Raw genomic sequence first — 18,271 nt, 5'->3', positions numbered from 1 at the left:
ATATATGTTATAGTGATATTGTCCCATATCTGCCACGTGTGAGTATAACCTCAGGCTGCTTTCACACTTTTTTTTTTTTTTTTAATACAAACAGGTATGGCTACAAAAACCAAATATGTATAAGGCTGGTTTCACACAAGCGAGTGTCACGCTCTGGACTCGCGGCGCAAGTATTAGACAGCTCCCGTCCTGACCTCCCAGCACTGACGGGGTCACATAGCAATATATTGATTTATGATGCTATGAAACCCTTAGGCCTCTTGTACACGAACGATACGGATTATGTTCGGAAGCGTTCAGTAAAACTCGCACCATTTCAGTCAGTTTTGTCTGTGATTGCGTTCAGTGGTTCAGTTTTTTTACATGCGTTTTTCATGCACGTGATAAAAAACTAAAATGTTTACAAACATCTCTTATCAACCATCAGTGAAAAACGCATTGCATCCGCACTTGCTTGCGGATGCAATGCGTTTTTCACGCATCCCCATTCACTTCTACGGGGCGCAGAATATAGAACATGCTGCGATTTTCACGCAACACACAAGTGATGCGTGAAAAACAACGTTCATGTACACAGACCTATAGAAATTAATGGGTCCCGATTCAGTGCGGGCGCAATGTGTTCGAATCACACATTGCACCCGTGCGGAAAACTCGCTTGTGTGAAAGAGCCCTTACGCTGGGTTCACACCTGAGCGTTTGGGATGGAGCGCTCTGTATGCGCGATTGTACCAGCGTTTGCAATCGCGCATACAGAGACAAGCGAACGCACATTGTCGAGCGTTCCCGGAAGTCTATGTACAGGACCGCGCGACAAGACGCCCCAAAGAAGCTCATGTACTTCTTGGGGCGTCAGGCGTTTTACAGCGCGATCGTACGCACTGTAAAACGCTCAAGTGAGAACCATTCCCATAGGGAATCATTGGTTCTAGCCTGTTGAGCGTTTTACAGCGCGTAGGAACGCGCTGTAAAACGCTCAGGTCTGAACCCAGCCTTAGAGTTCTGGAATGTATTGGGTAACACTGACATAATGCTGTCAGTGTTATCCACTGACTCATACTCATGCTGCGAGTCTGGAGCGTAACACTCGCTCGTGTGAAACCAGCCTAAAGGAAGGACTAATACATTGTCATTGTTTTGTATCTAGTCCTACGTTTAACTAAAAGAAAACATCATAAAAATGGATTACAAATAAAAATCTGTCAGCCACAGACCACTGTAGTTGCTAAAAACAAAAACCATTAAGAAAACCAATGAACTTTGACCCACAGAAATGAATGGAATCTGTTGACAGATCTGCCATGATCATACAATTTTTTTTTCCAGCAAGAAACATACTACAAAAAAGTCAGGATGGTATCACACATTTTTTGTGGCAGTTTTTTTTGAAGGAGAGACTTGCCCTTCCTGCTGCATCCGTTTCTAGGTTTGGCTAAAATGCACCAAAAATGGCCACAAAAACCTGTGTACAACAGCCTTACCAACCTTTTCTGGGACATAAATATAGATGTCTACCTTTAGAACAGGCGATGAATGTTTGACCATTGGTGGCCCAAACTCAGGTGTCCCTGATAACAGCACTATAGAAGCTGTGCATAGTACTGCAGTTCATTACCAGGCACAGTCACCGCAACCCCTTTATTATACTAATTTGCTGGTGCCCTAGGTCAAACATTGATATCGTATCCCAATTATAGGCCATCAATGTTTATGTCCCAGAGAACCCCTTTAGGTTTTGGGACATGCAAATACAATGTGTGTGAGATAGTCCTTCGTAAAAGCAGAAATAAACTAAATTACACATAAATAAATACAAATGGTATATTGTAGGTAGAACATCATTTTCTTTTTTTTAGGCTACATGCCTAAAAACAACCGTATGTGTTTTTCAGTCCGCAAAATGCGGATTCGCAAAAAAAAAAAAAAAAAAAACCACAACGGATGCCATCCGTTTTTTTTTTGCGGATTAATTATAACAATGCCTAAAATGTACAAGAATAAGACATGTTCTATTTTTTCTTTTTTTTGCGGGGCTACGGAACGGACATACTGATGTGGACAGCACATGGTGTGCTGTCCGCATTTTTTGCGGACCCATTAAAATAAATAGGTCCGCATCCTATCCGCAAAAAAAACGGACCGGACACGAAAACAAACAACATTCGTGTACATGTAGCCTTATTCAAATAGACCATTCCTAATAAAAATATATGTTTGTAATAATTATACTAGTCCTGAATGATAACCACTTCATCTTCCTGCTCTGTCAGCTCGTCGTCTTCTTCATCCAGACATACCTCCACTTCAGCAGGTTCTTTATTTTTCTGACAAAACCAATCTAGTATCTCCTTTCGACTTAAACCAGATTTTCTTACAAGTGACAGTAAGTCTTCCTCACGTATGCAATGATGAGTAGACCAGTATCTGTCCAACACATCATACTTTTTTTGGGAAGAAGGTAGATTATGGTCCTGATGAGTAGGCTCTGACGAGGCTACTATAGTGGAAGTTGATATTAACTTATGTGCAGATTTTGGTGTCCCTGAAGTAGTTGCAAACCTATCAGCATCAATTTCTGGAACTTTTTGCATAGTTTTTCCTGAGCATGGACTCGATGGTTCCTTTAATTTTACTACTGGTGTACTAGTCATAGAATGTTCTGATGACTTTAATAACAATTTAACTGCAGGCCTACTTCCTGATTCTGGGGTTCCTAAATCAGGAGCCAAAGTTACAACTCTAGCATGTTCTCCAGAAGTATGTTCACCATGCCTTCCGTTTTGATTCACATGATGCTGTGGTTCATCCAGCCATTTGGGGCGTTCTTGGGTACTATCACGGAACCACCTCAGTTGTCCATGTTTAAGTGCATAGCGTGTATCTCCAAACCACTGGATGATGTCTGCCCTTGGCAACCCAGTTATTTCCTCCAGCTGTCTGTAGTCTTCACGACGAGCCCACTGGCACTGCAAAAAAAAGGATTTCAGTATGGCCAACTGTTCTTTGGTCTTTCGCTGTCGTCGCATAACTCGATTGTAATAGTCTTCTCTGAGAGTTCCACCACCAGTCTCATTAGACCCATGAGCTTGCATTTCCTTGGAATCATCCATATTCCAAGATGAAGACAATATTTTACAGGCTTCCTCATCTGTGGCAGGAGAAGACACAGAGGAGTTCTTTTCAGTCTCAACTGGTACAAACACATATGTTTCTGCAGGATACTTGACTTGGTTTCTCAGTCTCTGTTTTGGTTCAGGAGACTGGTCAGTAGATGTTTTGTAGTGCATGTAGATGCCTATTGGGTCATGGCTTGGGCTTTTCTTTTTTTGCTCGTTGTTAAGTTCTGTAGTGTTTTTTCCATGCCCCTCAGGCGATATGTCATTTAATCTTAGTTTTTTGGCTTCCGGGGCCACATCACCTGAGGACAAACAAGGAGAGTGTGGAAGTATTACTTGCTCCGCATCACGCTTTGGTGAAGGAACTGGAGGCTTTTCTAAATTTCTGAATACATTAGACTTCTTGGCTGCTGCCATCAGGGGCTTGAAATGTAGCTGATCCTGATTGTATAGCAAACGTGAACGTGTCTCTTCAATTTCCTCTGAAGACCAGCTGATACCACAGCGAATACGTTGTACCATAAACCAGGCTTTCACTTTTTCCATCTGTAGTCCATATCGTAAGCAAAGCAAAGCAATCTCTGGCATTGTAGGATAAGGAAAGTAACTAAAAGTGTGGATAAGCTGTGGATTATCATCCAACTCACTCGTCAGCTCTGCCTGAGTCCAAATCAACTGAAGATCATCTGAAAGAGGAGGCAAACATACAAGTCCAGGAGTGTCTTCTGGATACACACCAGAAGCATTGGTGGCTGTGGGAGACATTGTCCAATTAGAAGTGTGGAAGTGTAAGGCAAGTTGTGATTTTCATTAGAACTTTATCTTGACCAATCTGTTTGCTCTTTGGATATTCTGCATAAAGAGAGAAGAGCAGATATTTAGAGTATGTAAGAGTGTAAAAACAAAATTTTCTAACCTGTTTTAATTAAAAAGGGATTGTCCTGGGTCTTCTGCTTAATCTGGTACTTGCTGTGGAGAAAAGCAACTACAAGCTGGATGGTGAGGTAGCCAAAGCACACCTACAAAGGCCGGGATAGCATTGTAAATGGTTAAAATATGACCCAGCATCCTGTCCAGAGTGCATTTGCATCTCTCCACACCCAACCCTAAAATAATATGGCTCACTAGCTATGTATACAATACATTCATATACTTAGTAAGTTTTAGCAAGTTATTTTTAAAGGGACACTTTCATCAGTAAAAATGTTTACAAAACTACACCAAAGTGAAGCAGACACGTGGTAAATGTTCTTATTAGCTTTTTTGTGTAGTATGATTATTTGTCTTATAAAGCAGAAAAACAGCAAATTTTTTACAAATTTTATTTACATTTTGGATTTTCAGAACATATCAACAGAAATTTACCCCCAACAAAAATAATTATAATAATAATAATAAAAAAAACACACAATATCTCAGACTGAGAATTACTTGGATAAAAAGCATTCCGATGTTATTACCACACAGCGACATGTCCAGATTTAAAAAATGTCTTCAAAGGCTTAAGGCAACTTTCACAGCAACCTTTTTGCTGGATCCGTCATAGATCAGCAAAAATGCTTCCGTCATGATAATACAACCATCTGCATCACGTGCCCAATGTACTGCACGTGGTGATCCTGGAAGTGGCGGCTACACAGGACTGCGGCAAATCTCAGATAACCCCTTCAAATTCTTTCTACTTATATGGTTTTAAGTAACTTTATTAAAATTACTTTTTTAGGTGTATGTGTGTGTGTATATATATATATATATATATTTATTTATTATTATTTTTTTTTTTTTAAGTGAATCCTCTCCAAAAGACCACCTACCTCAGACCACCCCTTAATCTAACAGTTCAATCAAAAGGAAAGACAGCTCACAACCCAAAATTTGCTTGCACGGGAAGGGATCGCTCCCACTTCAAAATCAAAATAAATCCCAGCAGGCGTATCGATTTTACACACAACTGCAGTTGAGGAAGGCTGGATGGGCCGAAACGCGTCCTGTAATATGGAAGAATAAAGCATTGAGAAAATCAATACGCCCACCCCTTAATCTAGGCCGGATTTCTTGTGTGAGATTTTCAGTTCAGCCATATACTATGCGTACTGACCTTCTTGGATTTTTCAATCCAACTTTGGTGGTCATTTGAATACAGCATATTTTTCACGTTTACATTTACAATATTACGTGACTAAACCAAAAAGTGCACTCTTTCGGAATACACATGCAGATCCGTATGCACTAAATACATGAGAACACAAGATCCTCCAATCTGGCAATCTGCCTCAGAGGACCAACTTTCAATTTATTAGCACCTTCAAAATGGTGTCACTCTTTCTTCTCAAGAAGAGCCTTACTTGCTGAAGACTACAAACAACCAAGATCAAGATCTAAGTTGCTATTGGTTCTGAAAGGTTCAGTTTACCATAGCAGCCAGTTACCCTGGAACAGGCATCCTCAAACTGCTGCCCTCCAGCTGTTGCAAAACTACAACTCCCAGCATGCTCGAACAGCCGACAGGTATCAGCCTACAGCAGGGCATTGTGGGAGTTGTAGTTTTACAACAGCTGGAGGGCCGCAGTTTGAGGATGCCTGCCCTGGAGCATTGCTCAATATAATTCAGCTCATATGAGCAGGGGGTTTGTGTGCTCGTTGAGCCTCTAACACTGCAAGCACTTTCTGTAGGTTTCATCTTGTGTTCATCTCCAAACTTACCAATTCTAGATGGTCTGACTACCAGCAGGGTGATCTCACAAGCAGAAACCTCCATTAATTCTATTAGAATGACCTGGAGTTGTCTACTACGATTGAGAGTCAAGAGAGGAGCCCTGCCTCCAGTCCGATGTGTAAAATGTGTCGCAGACGACGAGCGTGCAGCATCCAACCCCAGGTCATTGATGAAAGAACAAAAGGTTAACTCCTCCTCTGGTGTCCACCCCCTTATTCGGCCAGGATCCTTTGTTTCCTGACCTCTTTAGTCAAGTGAATGGGATTAACCACTGTGATCTTTCACAGAAGCCCAGCACCCACTGGTCTTCTCTATAGGAGATAACAACCACTATGTATACCATACAACAGGGGGGGGGGGGGGAAGAAAGAACAAAAGGCAAACACATAGGAAACATGCCCATTCATTAGGTATGCATGGGTAGACGGCACTGAATTGTTTAAAAGACAGAATACCAGCATCACTAGATGTCCGCTTTCCACACAAGACGTGCACTGGATTTTTTTCTTTTTGTTTGAGGATACACAGGGGGAGACTTATACCCCAACACCAGTTTTTTTGCCATTACAAAGTTGCAATCCCTGAGTTTGTGACTTTTTAAACGCCTTTTGTGCAAATGGTCTTTTACCGCCACCCTTGCCACTTTCCAAAAAGGAGGTATGGTGTGGGCACAGCTATGTCTAAGTCAGCTACAACCTGGCACAAATTTAATTCTAGCTACATGGACTGTCAGAGAGTGCCCTTATTTATGACGAGACCTGCGCCTAGTCATAATTTAAATGCTTCCTTCAGCAGTGCAGGAGATATCAAATCCGTTCTTGATAAATGTCCCCTGTAGTGTCCAATCCAGGCATCTCACTTGGCACAATAGTACTTGACATGTGACGTGCTTGGATTCTGCACCTCACGGCTGCAGCCAATCACTGTCCTCAGCTGTAGACCACTGAAGACTGATTGGCTGCAGCAGTGATGTACCACATCCAGGACATACTGGGTGAGAGTGATCAAAACTAGTGTAAAAGTAAACTTGCTTAGTTGCTCACAGCAACCAAGAAATTTTTCCATTATACCAGTCTTGCCTTTACAAACGGTGGTAGCCAGTCATCAGCATCAGTGTTTAGTAAATCAAGCTTCGGATCCTAGATTCGAAGTAGATTTGCTCCAAACTTTGTTTTAATGTACAGGGACAAGTCTCTGTACAGCATTAAAATGTATGGGCTCTGACGAGGCGAAGTGAGTTATTCTTAAAGTCTCACGAAACTTTGCTGAATAACTTCAGTCAATTTTTTAACTTGGATCCGAAGTCTGCTTCGGTACCGACTGGTGCCTTGGTAACAAAGCAGAGTTTGGATCCATGTTTTAAAATGGTTTTAAATTTTAAAAATCAAATTCCAAAGTTATTCACCGAAGTCCCGCAAGACTTTGGAAATGACAAATTTGCCTCGCCAGAGCCCATACATTTGAATGCCGTGAGGAGACGAATCTCCGTACAGCATTTAAATGAAGTTTTGACCGAAGCTCACTTCGCTCAGCACTAATCAGAATACTAGAGAACAAAGAAATATTTGTGTCAAAGTTGTGCACAAAACGGAAAGCTGACAATCCCTTGGTGACTACAGGCTTTAGCTGCAAGCTAAAACTGTACATTTTCAGGACACAGAGGCGTACAGAAGATGGCGATCTGGCGATCTAGAGTATTTTCCAGCCACTCGCTATGCAGATAGCAGAAACATCCGTCTGTGCAGTTTCCCAGTGAGCTGTATGGCGTCGCTATCTTACCGACGTCTACACTCACTGTACAGCCAGCTTTGACCACTGTCATAAAATGTAATATATTATCTGTACACAGCCAATTCTGAAGGTGACCAACAAGAACTTTAAAACGTCTGCCTCCATGATCACTACTTCCATTCGAACCTCTCCAGTTCTACACATTTGGGTAGATTTCTGGTTACTACACAACCCAGCATGCCACTAGATAATGGCTGTGGAACAGTAATGGAAATGAGAGGCACAAAGAGGTCACAGCATGGGCCGAAAGGAAGCCGCAGGTGGCCTCACCGCAAGACATGGGTGTGATCTGAAGTCTGTGAGAAGTAGGGACAACATGGAGGCCTCCTTATAGGAATGGGTATTTTTCAGCCTTTGAAGTGCAATATGGAAATAAAATGTGACCAAAGGAGAGGGCGAAGACGTAACGTACATCCAATATTTCTTTTTGGGAAGAACTAGGTAAGGTGTAGCACATGTGAGGTAGGTTAGGCAGCCACTAATCAGACATTAGATTTTGAGCTTTAAACTTTTGTGACCACTGAATGAAGGCACTTTGCAGATAGCCCCGATTAAAAATAATCAGTTTGGAGAGCTCCTTTTCAGACTTAGGGTACTTTCACACTTTTTCTTTTCCGGCACTGAGTTCCGTCACAGGAGCTCAATACCGGAAAATAACTGATCAGTTTTATCCTAATGCATTCTGAATGGAGAGCAATCCGTTCAGGATGCATCAGTTCAGTCCCTCTTACGTTTTTTGGACTGAGAAAATACCGCAGCATGCTGCAGTTTTCTCTCCGGCCAAAAATCCTGAACACTTGCCGGAATGTCCCCAAGTGTTCCAGCAAAACGGATCTGGATTTCCGATCACGTGCAGACCTTTAAAAATGCAAAAAATAAAAAAATATGACAGCTGAGAGACGGAATCCGGTATTTCAATGCGTTTGTGAGATGGATCCGCATCCGGATACATCTGACAAATGCCATCAGTTTGCAACGGAACTGCCTGCCGGAATCCTCTGCCGCAAGTGTGAAAGTTCCCTTACAGTATGTGTCTCCAAGGTTACAGACTACAAGCATGTAGTCAGTCTGTCTGGAAATTACATAAAGGTTCAATGGTTTAAAAATAAAGAATCATTATTCACGAACTCGACGCTGCTGCCCGCTGTTCTGTCCAGGCCAGTTCCTGTGTGTTGATCTCAGGACCAGGAGGCGGTGAGCAGCAGTGCCCGGAGCAGTATTCTTCTGCTATTCCAACTGGAAATGTACAACTATATTTATACATCGGAATTACCACTCCCGCCAGCAAAAGGGGTATTGCCATGTAGGTGGCAGGAGATTGGTGAGGTACTAATTTATTTTATAAAAAAAAAAAAAAGGGAGTTATACCATCCGGACGTTTATGACATATAAAATATGCCTTCCCAGAAGTGGGACCTAGATTTATCTCCAGAACAGGACTCCAGTCTGAATGGAGAGCCGAGAGGCACCATGTTCTCCATTCTCTACAGGGCCCTGTTCTTGAGAAAGGAGGGGGCCAAGAACCAATACACTTTGGGGGTCATTTATTAAGACTGACGTTTTAGACACCGGTCTTAATAAGCCCCTGCACTGGTGGTGGATCACCAAAGTAGAGGCACCAGTCTCAACATAACTTCTGCGGATTCAGCGCCAGTCAAAATGTAAGCAAGCTTCCTAGCTGGTTTACATCCCATTGCACTTTTTTAGACCTGGGGTGAACGAGAAAAAGTCACAGATTGCGGCACAAAACCTTTGCGCCGCAATCTGCGTCAGAAATACGCCTAATATAGGAATATTTCTGGATAGTAAATGACCCTCTTTGTTCTTATGTCTGGCCACCTTAACCACTTCCACACCGGGCCAGTTACCCCCTTCCTGACTAGGCCTAATTTTGCAAATCTGATATGTTACTTTTTGTGGTAATAACTTTTAAATGCTTTTACTTATCCAAGTCATTCAGAGATTGTTTTCTCGTGACACATTGTACTTTATGTTAATAGAAAATTTGAGGTCAATATATTTTACCTTTATTTTTTTTTAAATCCAAGTTAACGAAAAAAATCACTTTTCTAAATTTGAATCTCTCTGCTTTTAAGGCCTCTTGCACACAAACGCTTTTTTTCCCCCATTTGCAAGCCGTATTTTTGCTTTCCGTATACGGTCCGTATAAGGAACCATTCATTTCAATGGTTACGCAAAAAAAACGGGATGTACTCTGTATGCATTCTGTTTCCGTTTTTCCGTTCCGTTAAAAGATAGAACATGCCCTATTATTGCCCGCAAAACACGTTCCGTGGCTCCATTCAAGTCATCGGGTCCGCAAAAAAATACCCAAAAACGGAAAAACACATACGGAATGCATCCGTATGTCTTCCGTATCCGTTCAGAAAATGTTATGCCCCTCCCAATTTTTCTATGTAGAGATATATATATATATATATATATATATATATATATACACACACACACACATACATACTTCAGTTGCAGTCTGTGATCCGCAAAAAAAACGGAAACCAAACGCAAACGAACCAGAAACACTACTGAAAAAAACCAAAAACTGAACAATGGGCTGCAAAATGCTGAAAAAGACATACGGTCGTCTGCAAGAGTCTCAGACAGAGTGATGCCTCATAAAATATTAATTAACATTCCCCATATATCTACTTTATGTTTGCAATATTTTAGTAATGTAATTACATTTTTTAGGACGTTAGAAGGTTTAAAGTTTTAAAAGCAATTTTTTTCCATTTTTAAGAAAATTTCCACCAAAGTCTACTTTTTTTTTTTTTTTTACACCGTTCACTTGATGGGCTAAATCAGGCATCCTCAAACTGCGGCCCTCCAGCTGTTGCAAAACTACAACTTCCAGCATGCCCGAACAGCCTACATGCCCAACAGCCTATTTTTTATACTTTATGTCCCCCATAAGGTCATACAAGACATCTGGGGGACATTTAACTTCATTTTTTTCCCCCCACTATTGATTTCTCCTGTAACTGGGGCTGACATAGTTGCCACAGTTACAGGGGAAATAGACCCCCCAGAGAGACTGTACAGCATAATACAGCGCTGTGCAGCCTCAGTGCAGGGCTGATCGAGGTCTATGAAAGACCCGACAGCTCCTGCACTCTCCCGGCCCCGGGGACAGGAAGCAGCATATCGCTTCCTGATCTGTATACACAGCGCTCTAGAAGACAGGGACACCCAGGAACTGTCTTCTCTTTGGGGTGTCCTGCTGTCACCGACAGCAGACCCTCCGCTCGGCAGCTGCACGATTAGCGTGCAGCTGCCATCTCTGAATGGACGTTCCAGAACGTCCATTCAGAGATAAACTGAACGCCCAAGGACGTTTATAGTCAATGGGCGGTCGGGAAGTGGTTAATATTGCGCTGAGAAGAGAGTTAGGTCAAAGCATAGCATTGTGGATGTGCGATCCAGTTCTGTTTTTCTCCCCCAGATAAATATCCAAAGTTTAGGTTGGTAGGTGTCCGAGTGCCGAGACCTCCACGATCCCTAGAACGAGGGAAGGAAGCACGCTCTCTCTCCTCGCTGCACCAGGTGGGCTCCATAGAAGTCTATGAGGCCATCTCAATTCCATCCTCAGTGGCGAGGAGAGAGCGTGTGCTATGTGTGCGCTTCTCTATCTGCATTCTAGCGATCTTTGCTGGTCTTAGCACTTAGACCCCCAGCAATCAAAACTTTTGATACATCTCTACGACACATTAAAAGTTTTTTGAAAAGTTAGTGACCCTAAGGGCTCATGCACACGACCCTATGTATTCTGCGGTCCGCAAAACATGGATGCACAATAAATAAATAAAAGGAAGACATCCGTGTGACATCCGTGTTACATCCATTTTTTTGTGTGGATCCATTGTAACAATGCCTGTCCTTGTCTGTGAAACTGACAAGAATAGGACATGTTCAGTTTTTTTTTGCGCCACGGACTTGCGAACACAGAATGCACACAGAGTCATTTCCATTTTTTGCGGCCCCATTGAAATGAATGGTTCCGCATATGGCCGCATAAAACCAGAATGGACAAAAATACTTTTGTGTGTATGAGCCCTAAGGCTTCCTTCACACTGGATTGTGTCGGGATCTGTTCGGGAAAAAACGTATGGTTTTGCACACAAGTTCAATTGGTTTTTCTCCTATAAAATGTAAAAAAGTGGGTGGCTCTCCCAATACTATATGGAAAGGGTGCACTGACCTCTGATTCACCCTGTCAAAAAGTAAAAAAATTGAAACCTATAAATAAAAAAATGTAAATATAAAAAAAAAAAATTGTAAACATATAAATGAAAAATTTAAAAAGGGTGCCAATCCTTTTTTTTTTTTTTTTTTACGGTTTTTCTTCTAGTCATCAATGAAAAAATACATTACATCCAGATATCTTCCAAATCTCCCACAACCCCTAATTATTTGTATGGAGCCAGAGCTGTGTGAAAAATGCACAGTATAGAAAAGGCAGCGATTTTTCCTGAAAGCAAAGATGATGCGTGGAAAACGCCGCTCATGTGCACAGACCTTAAAAATGAATTGTCAGGATTCAGTCCGGATGCTGTGTGTTCACTACACATCACACTCGGACGGAAAACTCTCTAGTGTGAAAGAGCCCTTAAATAACACATGCACACCTGACAGACACATGTAGGTCTATGGGGGGGGAGGGGTGTCAGGAGGAATAACATTTGGCCAACAGCTGTCTAAGGCCTAGTTCACACGAAAGGTTTTTTTGCAAGTGTACGGGCCGTTTTTTTGTGTTCCGTATACGGAACCATTCATTTCAATGGTTCCGCAAAAGAACGGAATGTGTTCTGTATGCATTCCATTTCAGTTTTCCGTTCCGTTGAAAGATAGAGCTTGTCCTATATTTGGCCGTAAATCACGGGTCGTGGCTCTATTCAAGTCAATGTGTCCGCAAAAAAAAATTACGGTATTTCTTCCGTTTCCGTTCCGTTTTTTCTGAACCATCTATTGAAAATGTTATGGCCAGCCCAATTTTTTCTATGTAATTACTGTATACTGTACATGGCATACGGAAAAACGGAAAGGAAACGGAAACACAACGGAACAACGGATCCGTGAAAAACAGACCGCAAAAAAACAATAAAAGCCATACGGTCGTGTGAACTAGGCCTAAGGTGTATGTGATGGTCAAAGCTCTCAGTCTGGAGTCCAAGGCAGAAGACATAATTGTGCTGCTTCTGATTTTACCAGTTTTTTTATGCAGTTCTGGTTAGCACTCATGATTCACTGCTAAATGCAACTGGACTTGCAGCCTTCGGGCTCATGCACACGGCCGTTGCCGTATTGCGGCCCGCATACAATGACCTGCTCCTAGGCCATGTGAGCGATGGTCATGACAAAGCTGAGAGCTCCAGGTCCTTCTTAAACATCTCAATGGTGGGGTCCCAGGTGTAAGTCTTCAGTTCACAACATCTTTAGGCCCCTTTCAGACATGCAAGTTTTCAGCACGGGTACAATGTGTAATGCGAAGGCATTGCGCCCGCACTGAATCCGGACCCATTCATTTCAATGGTGCGGTGTACACGAGCGTTGTTTTTCACGCATCACTTGTGCGTGCCATAAAAATAGCAGCATGTTCTATAGTCTGCATTTTTCACACAACACTGGCCCCACAGAAGTGAATGGGGCAGCGTGAGGAATGCATCGCATCCGCGGATACAGAGCGTTTTTCACTGATGGTTGCTGAGAGATGTTGTTTGTAAACCTTCAGTTTTCTATCACGCGCGTGAAAAACACATCAATGCGCATTTCACCCGCGCGATAAAAACTGAACCTGATCACAGACAAACCTGAATGAACTTGCTTGCGAAATCGCGCATTTTTAACTTAACACATCCGGATCTAATCCGCTCACGCTCTTCTGCAAGGGGCCTTAGTATGTGGCTGTTACCCTTACACAGAATTACTCACACTGATACACTGTAACAATCTGCAGCTGTGTGAAGGTGGCACTAAGGTCGGAGTTTCCGCCTGGCTGACACCCTGAGATGCGAGCTTTTTTCAGTGTCCGCTATCACACAGGATGGTCGGCTGTATAGGACAGTGTAGCTCTGCAATTCCTCCTGGAAAATTATAAATAGGATTACATGTGGGTGTTACCTTTCCCTTTATAAAAAGGGGTATGCTCATGCATGTATGCTGGCCACCAGGCATACCGCTAGATTCTAACCGGTTCGGACAATCTATCCCTTCCGCACAGCAATGTATTGGGGGGTACTGTAGTTCTCTGCACAGTGGGTGGCTGGGGGAATCGAAAGTTTGTGAAGGAGCGACAGCGCTTGCCGAGGGCTATGTCCCCTTCTGTGGTGGTGGGGGGGATGGTCACAGCGGTTGGGCCGTGGTGATCAGGTCAGGCATATGACCTGTATCCCATAAACGCCTTTCATAGAAAAATACACATTTATGTTACAAAGGCATTTTCCGGCACTATCCTAAAGTGTGATGCTGACACCCGGGGTCCTATAATCCGGGAGACTTCCTGCCCACGACAAAAGGCGCTAGTTTAAAGCTTGACTTTCAGCCATCATCTTAGCATGCAAAGTGAACAGGGGTGGTGAACGTATTCAGCACGCACGTATTCACACATGGAAATGCGATCAGCCGAAAAACGCACATCTGTCGTCTGAGCGGAGGACAAGTTTATATGTGGCAGGGATCAAGAGTTAAAGGGGTTGTCCAGGACTAGGTGGCAGCTTTCTTCCAGTGCCACACCTGTCCACAGGTTGTGTGCGGTATTACAGCTCATCCCCGTTCACTTCAATGGAGAAGAAAGGTGTGGGACCAGTTTTGGAATAAAGCCGCCATCTTTTTCTATACCTGAACAACCCCTTTACCTCCCTACGTGAAGCCGGCCTCATAGGATTATTTTAGGCTAGGTTCCGTTCACACCAGGATTTCTGCAAATTCTGCTTCTCAATCCTGACACAATTCAGCACCATTCGAATGGAGTATTATACAAAAAATGCGCAGAATGGCGATTTTATAATCCACAGCGTGCTCATTATTGGCGCGGAAAAGCAGCAGATTAGCCACTACTCCACAAATGACATTTCAGCCTTGGAATTCTACCACAGATTATTTGAGAGGAAAAAATATATATATATATATATATATATATATATATATATATATATAATAAATAAATAAATATGTGTTAACCACTGACCAGGGGTTAGAAAACTACAACTCCCAGCACGCACACTTGCTCAGCTTTTCTCAGAACTCCCACAGAAGAGAATGTGGCATGCTGGGAATCGTAGTTTCACAACAGCTGGAGTGGGGCAGGTTGCTGCCCTGTCCTGAATGTGGAGCCCTACCCTTACAAACCTCCAAAAACCGCAGGGTGCGGGGAATTCCCGCCCTACTAAGACAATCCGGGGAAATACCGGAGCCGCAGAAAAGTAGTATACATTAGGCCTATGAAGAGACACGGGCGAGGCCACCCAGGGGTTAACCGCCCGCTGCCATCTCGTCAGCTGAATGTGTGCACAGCCAAGTGAACGGCACTGACTGGTGAAGGAGCTCGTTCACACGGCACCACAACAGGCGCACGTGGAGGAAGACAACACACACGTAGCGCGCCGTGCGCCACAAGTACACACGAGCACGCAGCGCTCTCACCTGGTCTCCCGGCCCGCTGCTCAGCTCCTCTCCCCGGGCAGCTCCGCGGCCGCCCTTTGTGCCATGGTGCCCTGCTACGGCGTAACAGTCCGTGCCCGGCGGTGTTATGGAGCCGTGTTGTTGTGCGTGTACGGGATGAGACTGGGAGGGGGTGGTTGCCAGGATCGCTCCACAGAGGCCCACAGATTGGTGCAGCAACAGGAAGGGAGGGACGTGTGGGCAGAGAATGCTGGGAGCTGGGCACCAGGGACTGACGAGGGAGGCCGCCGTGACAGCACGAATGGCGGCTCGTCACTGCCTGGGAGGTGTGAACTGTCGCCTAGGGAAACTCCAGCCCTGGAACCGGACAGTCGCTAGGGAATACCGAGGAGCTGGTATTGCCAGGGGGATAGTGGTAGCAGTGCCCCTCAGCACCGGGACTACCACCCCTGCAATCCCCGGAGTGGCACAAGGCATTCAGGAGCCTTAGCAGTTTTACTATTCCAGTCCCATAGCTGTGTAAGGGCTTTTTTTTATTTTGAGGGATAAGTATTTTTTTAGTGGCACCATTTAATTTACCACATGGTATTAAAAAACTGAGAATAATAAACAAAAATTGCTGTTTTTTCTGTTTGTTTTATGATGTTCACCGCACTCTAGAAGTGATGTGTGGGTCAGTACGACTACAGCGATGCCAAGCGTAGGTAGCTTTTCTTACGCTTTACTGGGGGAAAAAAAGTACTTTGTGTACAGAGGGCTCGTTTTTTTGCAGGACAAGCGTTTATTGGTAACGTTTTGGGGAACGTAATCGCTTTTTATTAAACTTCTTTACAGGGAGGGGAGTTGAACAATAAATATAAAAGTTATGCCCAATAAATATTTCATATTTTAATATTTTTGACATGGCGATTAGGGATGAGCGAATTTCATATTTTAAAGTTCGTGTTGTATTTACTGAATTGCGTTATGGATTCGGTTGCCACGGACTGTAACGCAATTCCATAACGGAATGCCTTTAGAGGCATTCCGTTATTCATACCGTCATAATAGAAGTTATGGCCTGCATACCGGATCAGTCCGGTTTACGTTATACTGGAGTCCTCTCCTGCATAGCGTAAACCGGACGGATCCGTTATGCAGCCCATAGACTTCTATTATGACGGTATGAATAACGGAATGCCTCTAAAGGCATTCCGTTATGGAATTGCGTTACGGTCCGGTAACAGAATCCATAACGCAATTCAGTAAATACCAAAACACAAACCCGCACACAAACTTCAAAATATGAAACTCGCTCATCCCTAATGGTGATACCAATTGTGTATATTTTTAAATTTTTTATCTGTGCCATTGGGAAAGGGTGGTAACTTGAATTTTAACATTTTTAATACTTTTTTTTTACATTTAAAAAAAAAATTGGGGTCATTTATCAAACTGATGTAAAGTAGAACTGGCTTAGTTGCCCATGGCAACCAATCAGATTCCACCTTTCATTTTCCAAAAGAGCGGTCCAAAATGAAAGGTGGAATCTAATTGGTTGCTATGGGCAACTAAGCCAGTTCTACTTTACACCAGTTTGATAAATGACCCCCAAGTTCTTTATTCCTCCTAGGGGGATGCAGTATCTGGGTAGTTAAAGGGTTTGGGGCCATGCTCAGAGTAATCTCCAATAACAGGGACTGCCCACCAGTGTCTGCTGAGCTGCTGGTGGCTCCATCTTTAAACTCCCGATATCCGCCATACTTTTACGCCGGATGTCGCAAACAGGTTAAAGGGTGGTTGCTTTTGAATGCTCATTTCACCCGTGTTCTAAAAAACATAATAGACTTTACAAAAAAGGAGCAGAACGTAGTGTTTGCAAGCACTCTGCAAAAGAAGAAAGGGCCCCGACCATCCCCTAAGGCCTCATGCACATGACTGTATGTATTTTACGGTCTGCAAAAAACGGATCCGCAAAAAATACGGATAACGTCCGTGTGCATTCCGTATTTTACGGAACAGCTGGCCCCTAATAGAACAGTACTATCCTTGTCTGTAATGCGGACAATAATAGGACATGTTCTATTTTTTTTGCATAACGGACATACAGAAACGGAATGCACACGGAGTAACTTTAGTTTTTTTTGCGGACCCATTGAAATGAATGGTTCCGTATACGGTCCGCAAAACAGAAAGAAACTACGTTTGTGTGCATCTAGCCATACCAGCTATCTCTCCCAGCTTCTCCATGCTCACAATGAGTGGAGGGGAGAAAGCTGCAGCCCCCCAAATTGGCATGTATGGTTGATGTTTATCTAAGGGTCCTTTTCACAGGCAGAGTTCAGCCTGGAAAAAGTGGTGACTGATGATTTAAGATGTAAATGCACAAGTTCAGGATTTATGTGTGGAGCATCCGCACTGAAATTCGCAGGGAAATCCGTACGGACAATCCACATCAGTTGATGCGGATTTTCCTCTCCCCAATGAAGTGAATTGAGAAAATCCGGGCAGGAAAAAATACCATATATTGACATGCTGCAGATTTTAAAATCCACACCTCAGGTCAAAATGTACATGCCCTACGGTGCGGATTTTAAGCGCACAATCCTGATTGCGTGCATCTAGCCTAAGGCCCCTTTCACACGGGCGTTGCGGGAAAATGTGAGGGTGCGTTACGGGAACACCCGCAATTTTTCTGCGCGAGTGCAAAGCATTGTAATGCGTTTTGCACTCGCGTGAAAAAAATCGCGCATGTTTGGTACCCAAACCCGAACTTCTTCACAGAAGTTCAGGTTTGGGATCGGTGTTCTGTAGATTGTATTATTTTCCCTTATAATATGGTTATAAGGGAAAATAATAGCATTCTGACTACAGAATGCATAGTAAAACAGCGCTGGAGGGGTTATAATAATAATAATTTAACTCACCTTAGTCCAGTTGTTCGCGTAGCCGGCATCTCCTTCTGTCTCCTTTGCTGAACAGGACCTGGGGTGAGCATTAATGACATGAACAGGACCTGTGATGACGTCACTCC

General features: G+C 43.3%; 1 protein-coding gene across 3 annotated transcripts in view; it reads right to left on the bottom strand.

Moving 5' to 3' along the window:
• Nucleotides 1-2,055: 2,055 nt before the first annotated feature.
• HOMEZ (homeobox and leucine zipper encoding) overlaps nucleotides 2,056-18,271 on the bottom strand; it is a 64,445-nt gene continuing 48,229 nt past the window's right edge. Inside the window, exons 1-2 of one of the 3 annotated variants that reach the window (XM_044274427.1) lie at nucleotides 15,280-15,452; nucleotides 2,056-3,968 (exon numbers count right to left, since the gene is read on the bottom strand). In XM_044274427.1, coding sequence (XP_044130362.1) covers nucleotides 2,229-3,881 — 1,653 coding nt within the window. In that variant the 5' untranslated portion in view covers nucleotides 3,882-3,968; nucleotides 15,280-15,452 and the 3' untranslated portion in view covers nucleotides 2,056-2,228. Of the gene's footprint in view, nucleotides 3,969-15,279; nucleotides 15,453-18,271 lie in introns of those variants that run through there. The other 2 variants (XM_044274436.1, XM_044274462.1) reach the window with 2 other exon arrangements.

Source organism: Bufo gargarizans, chromosome 1 (assembly GCF_014858855.1).
Source record: "Bufo gargarizans isolate SCDJY-AF-19 chromosome 1, ASM1485885v1, whole genome shotgun sequence".
Lineage (NCBI taxonomy): Eukaryota > Metazoa > Chordata > Amphibia > Anura > Bufonidae > Bufo > Bufo gargarizans.
Note: the sequence above shows the minus strand (reverse complement) of the source record. Positions and strands in the feature narration are given on the sequence as shown.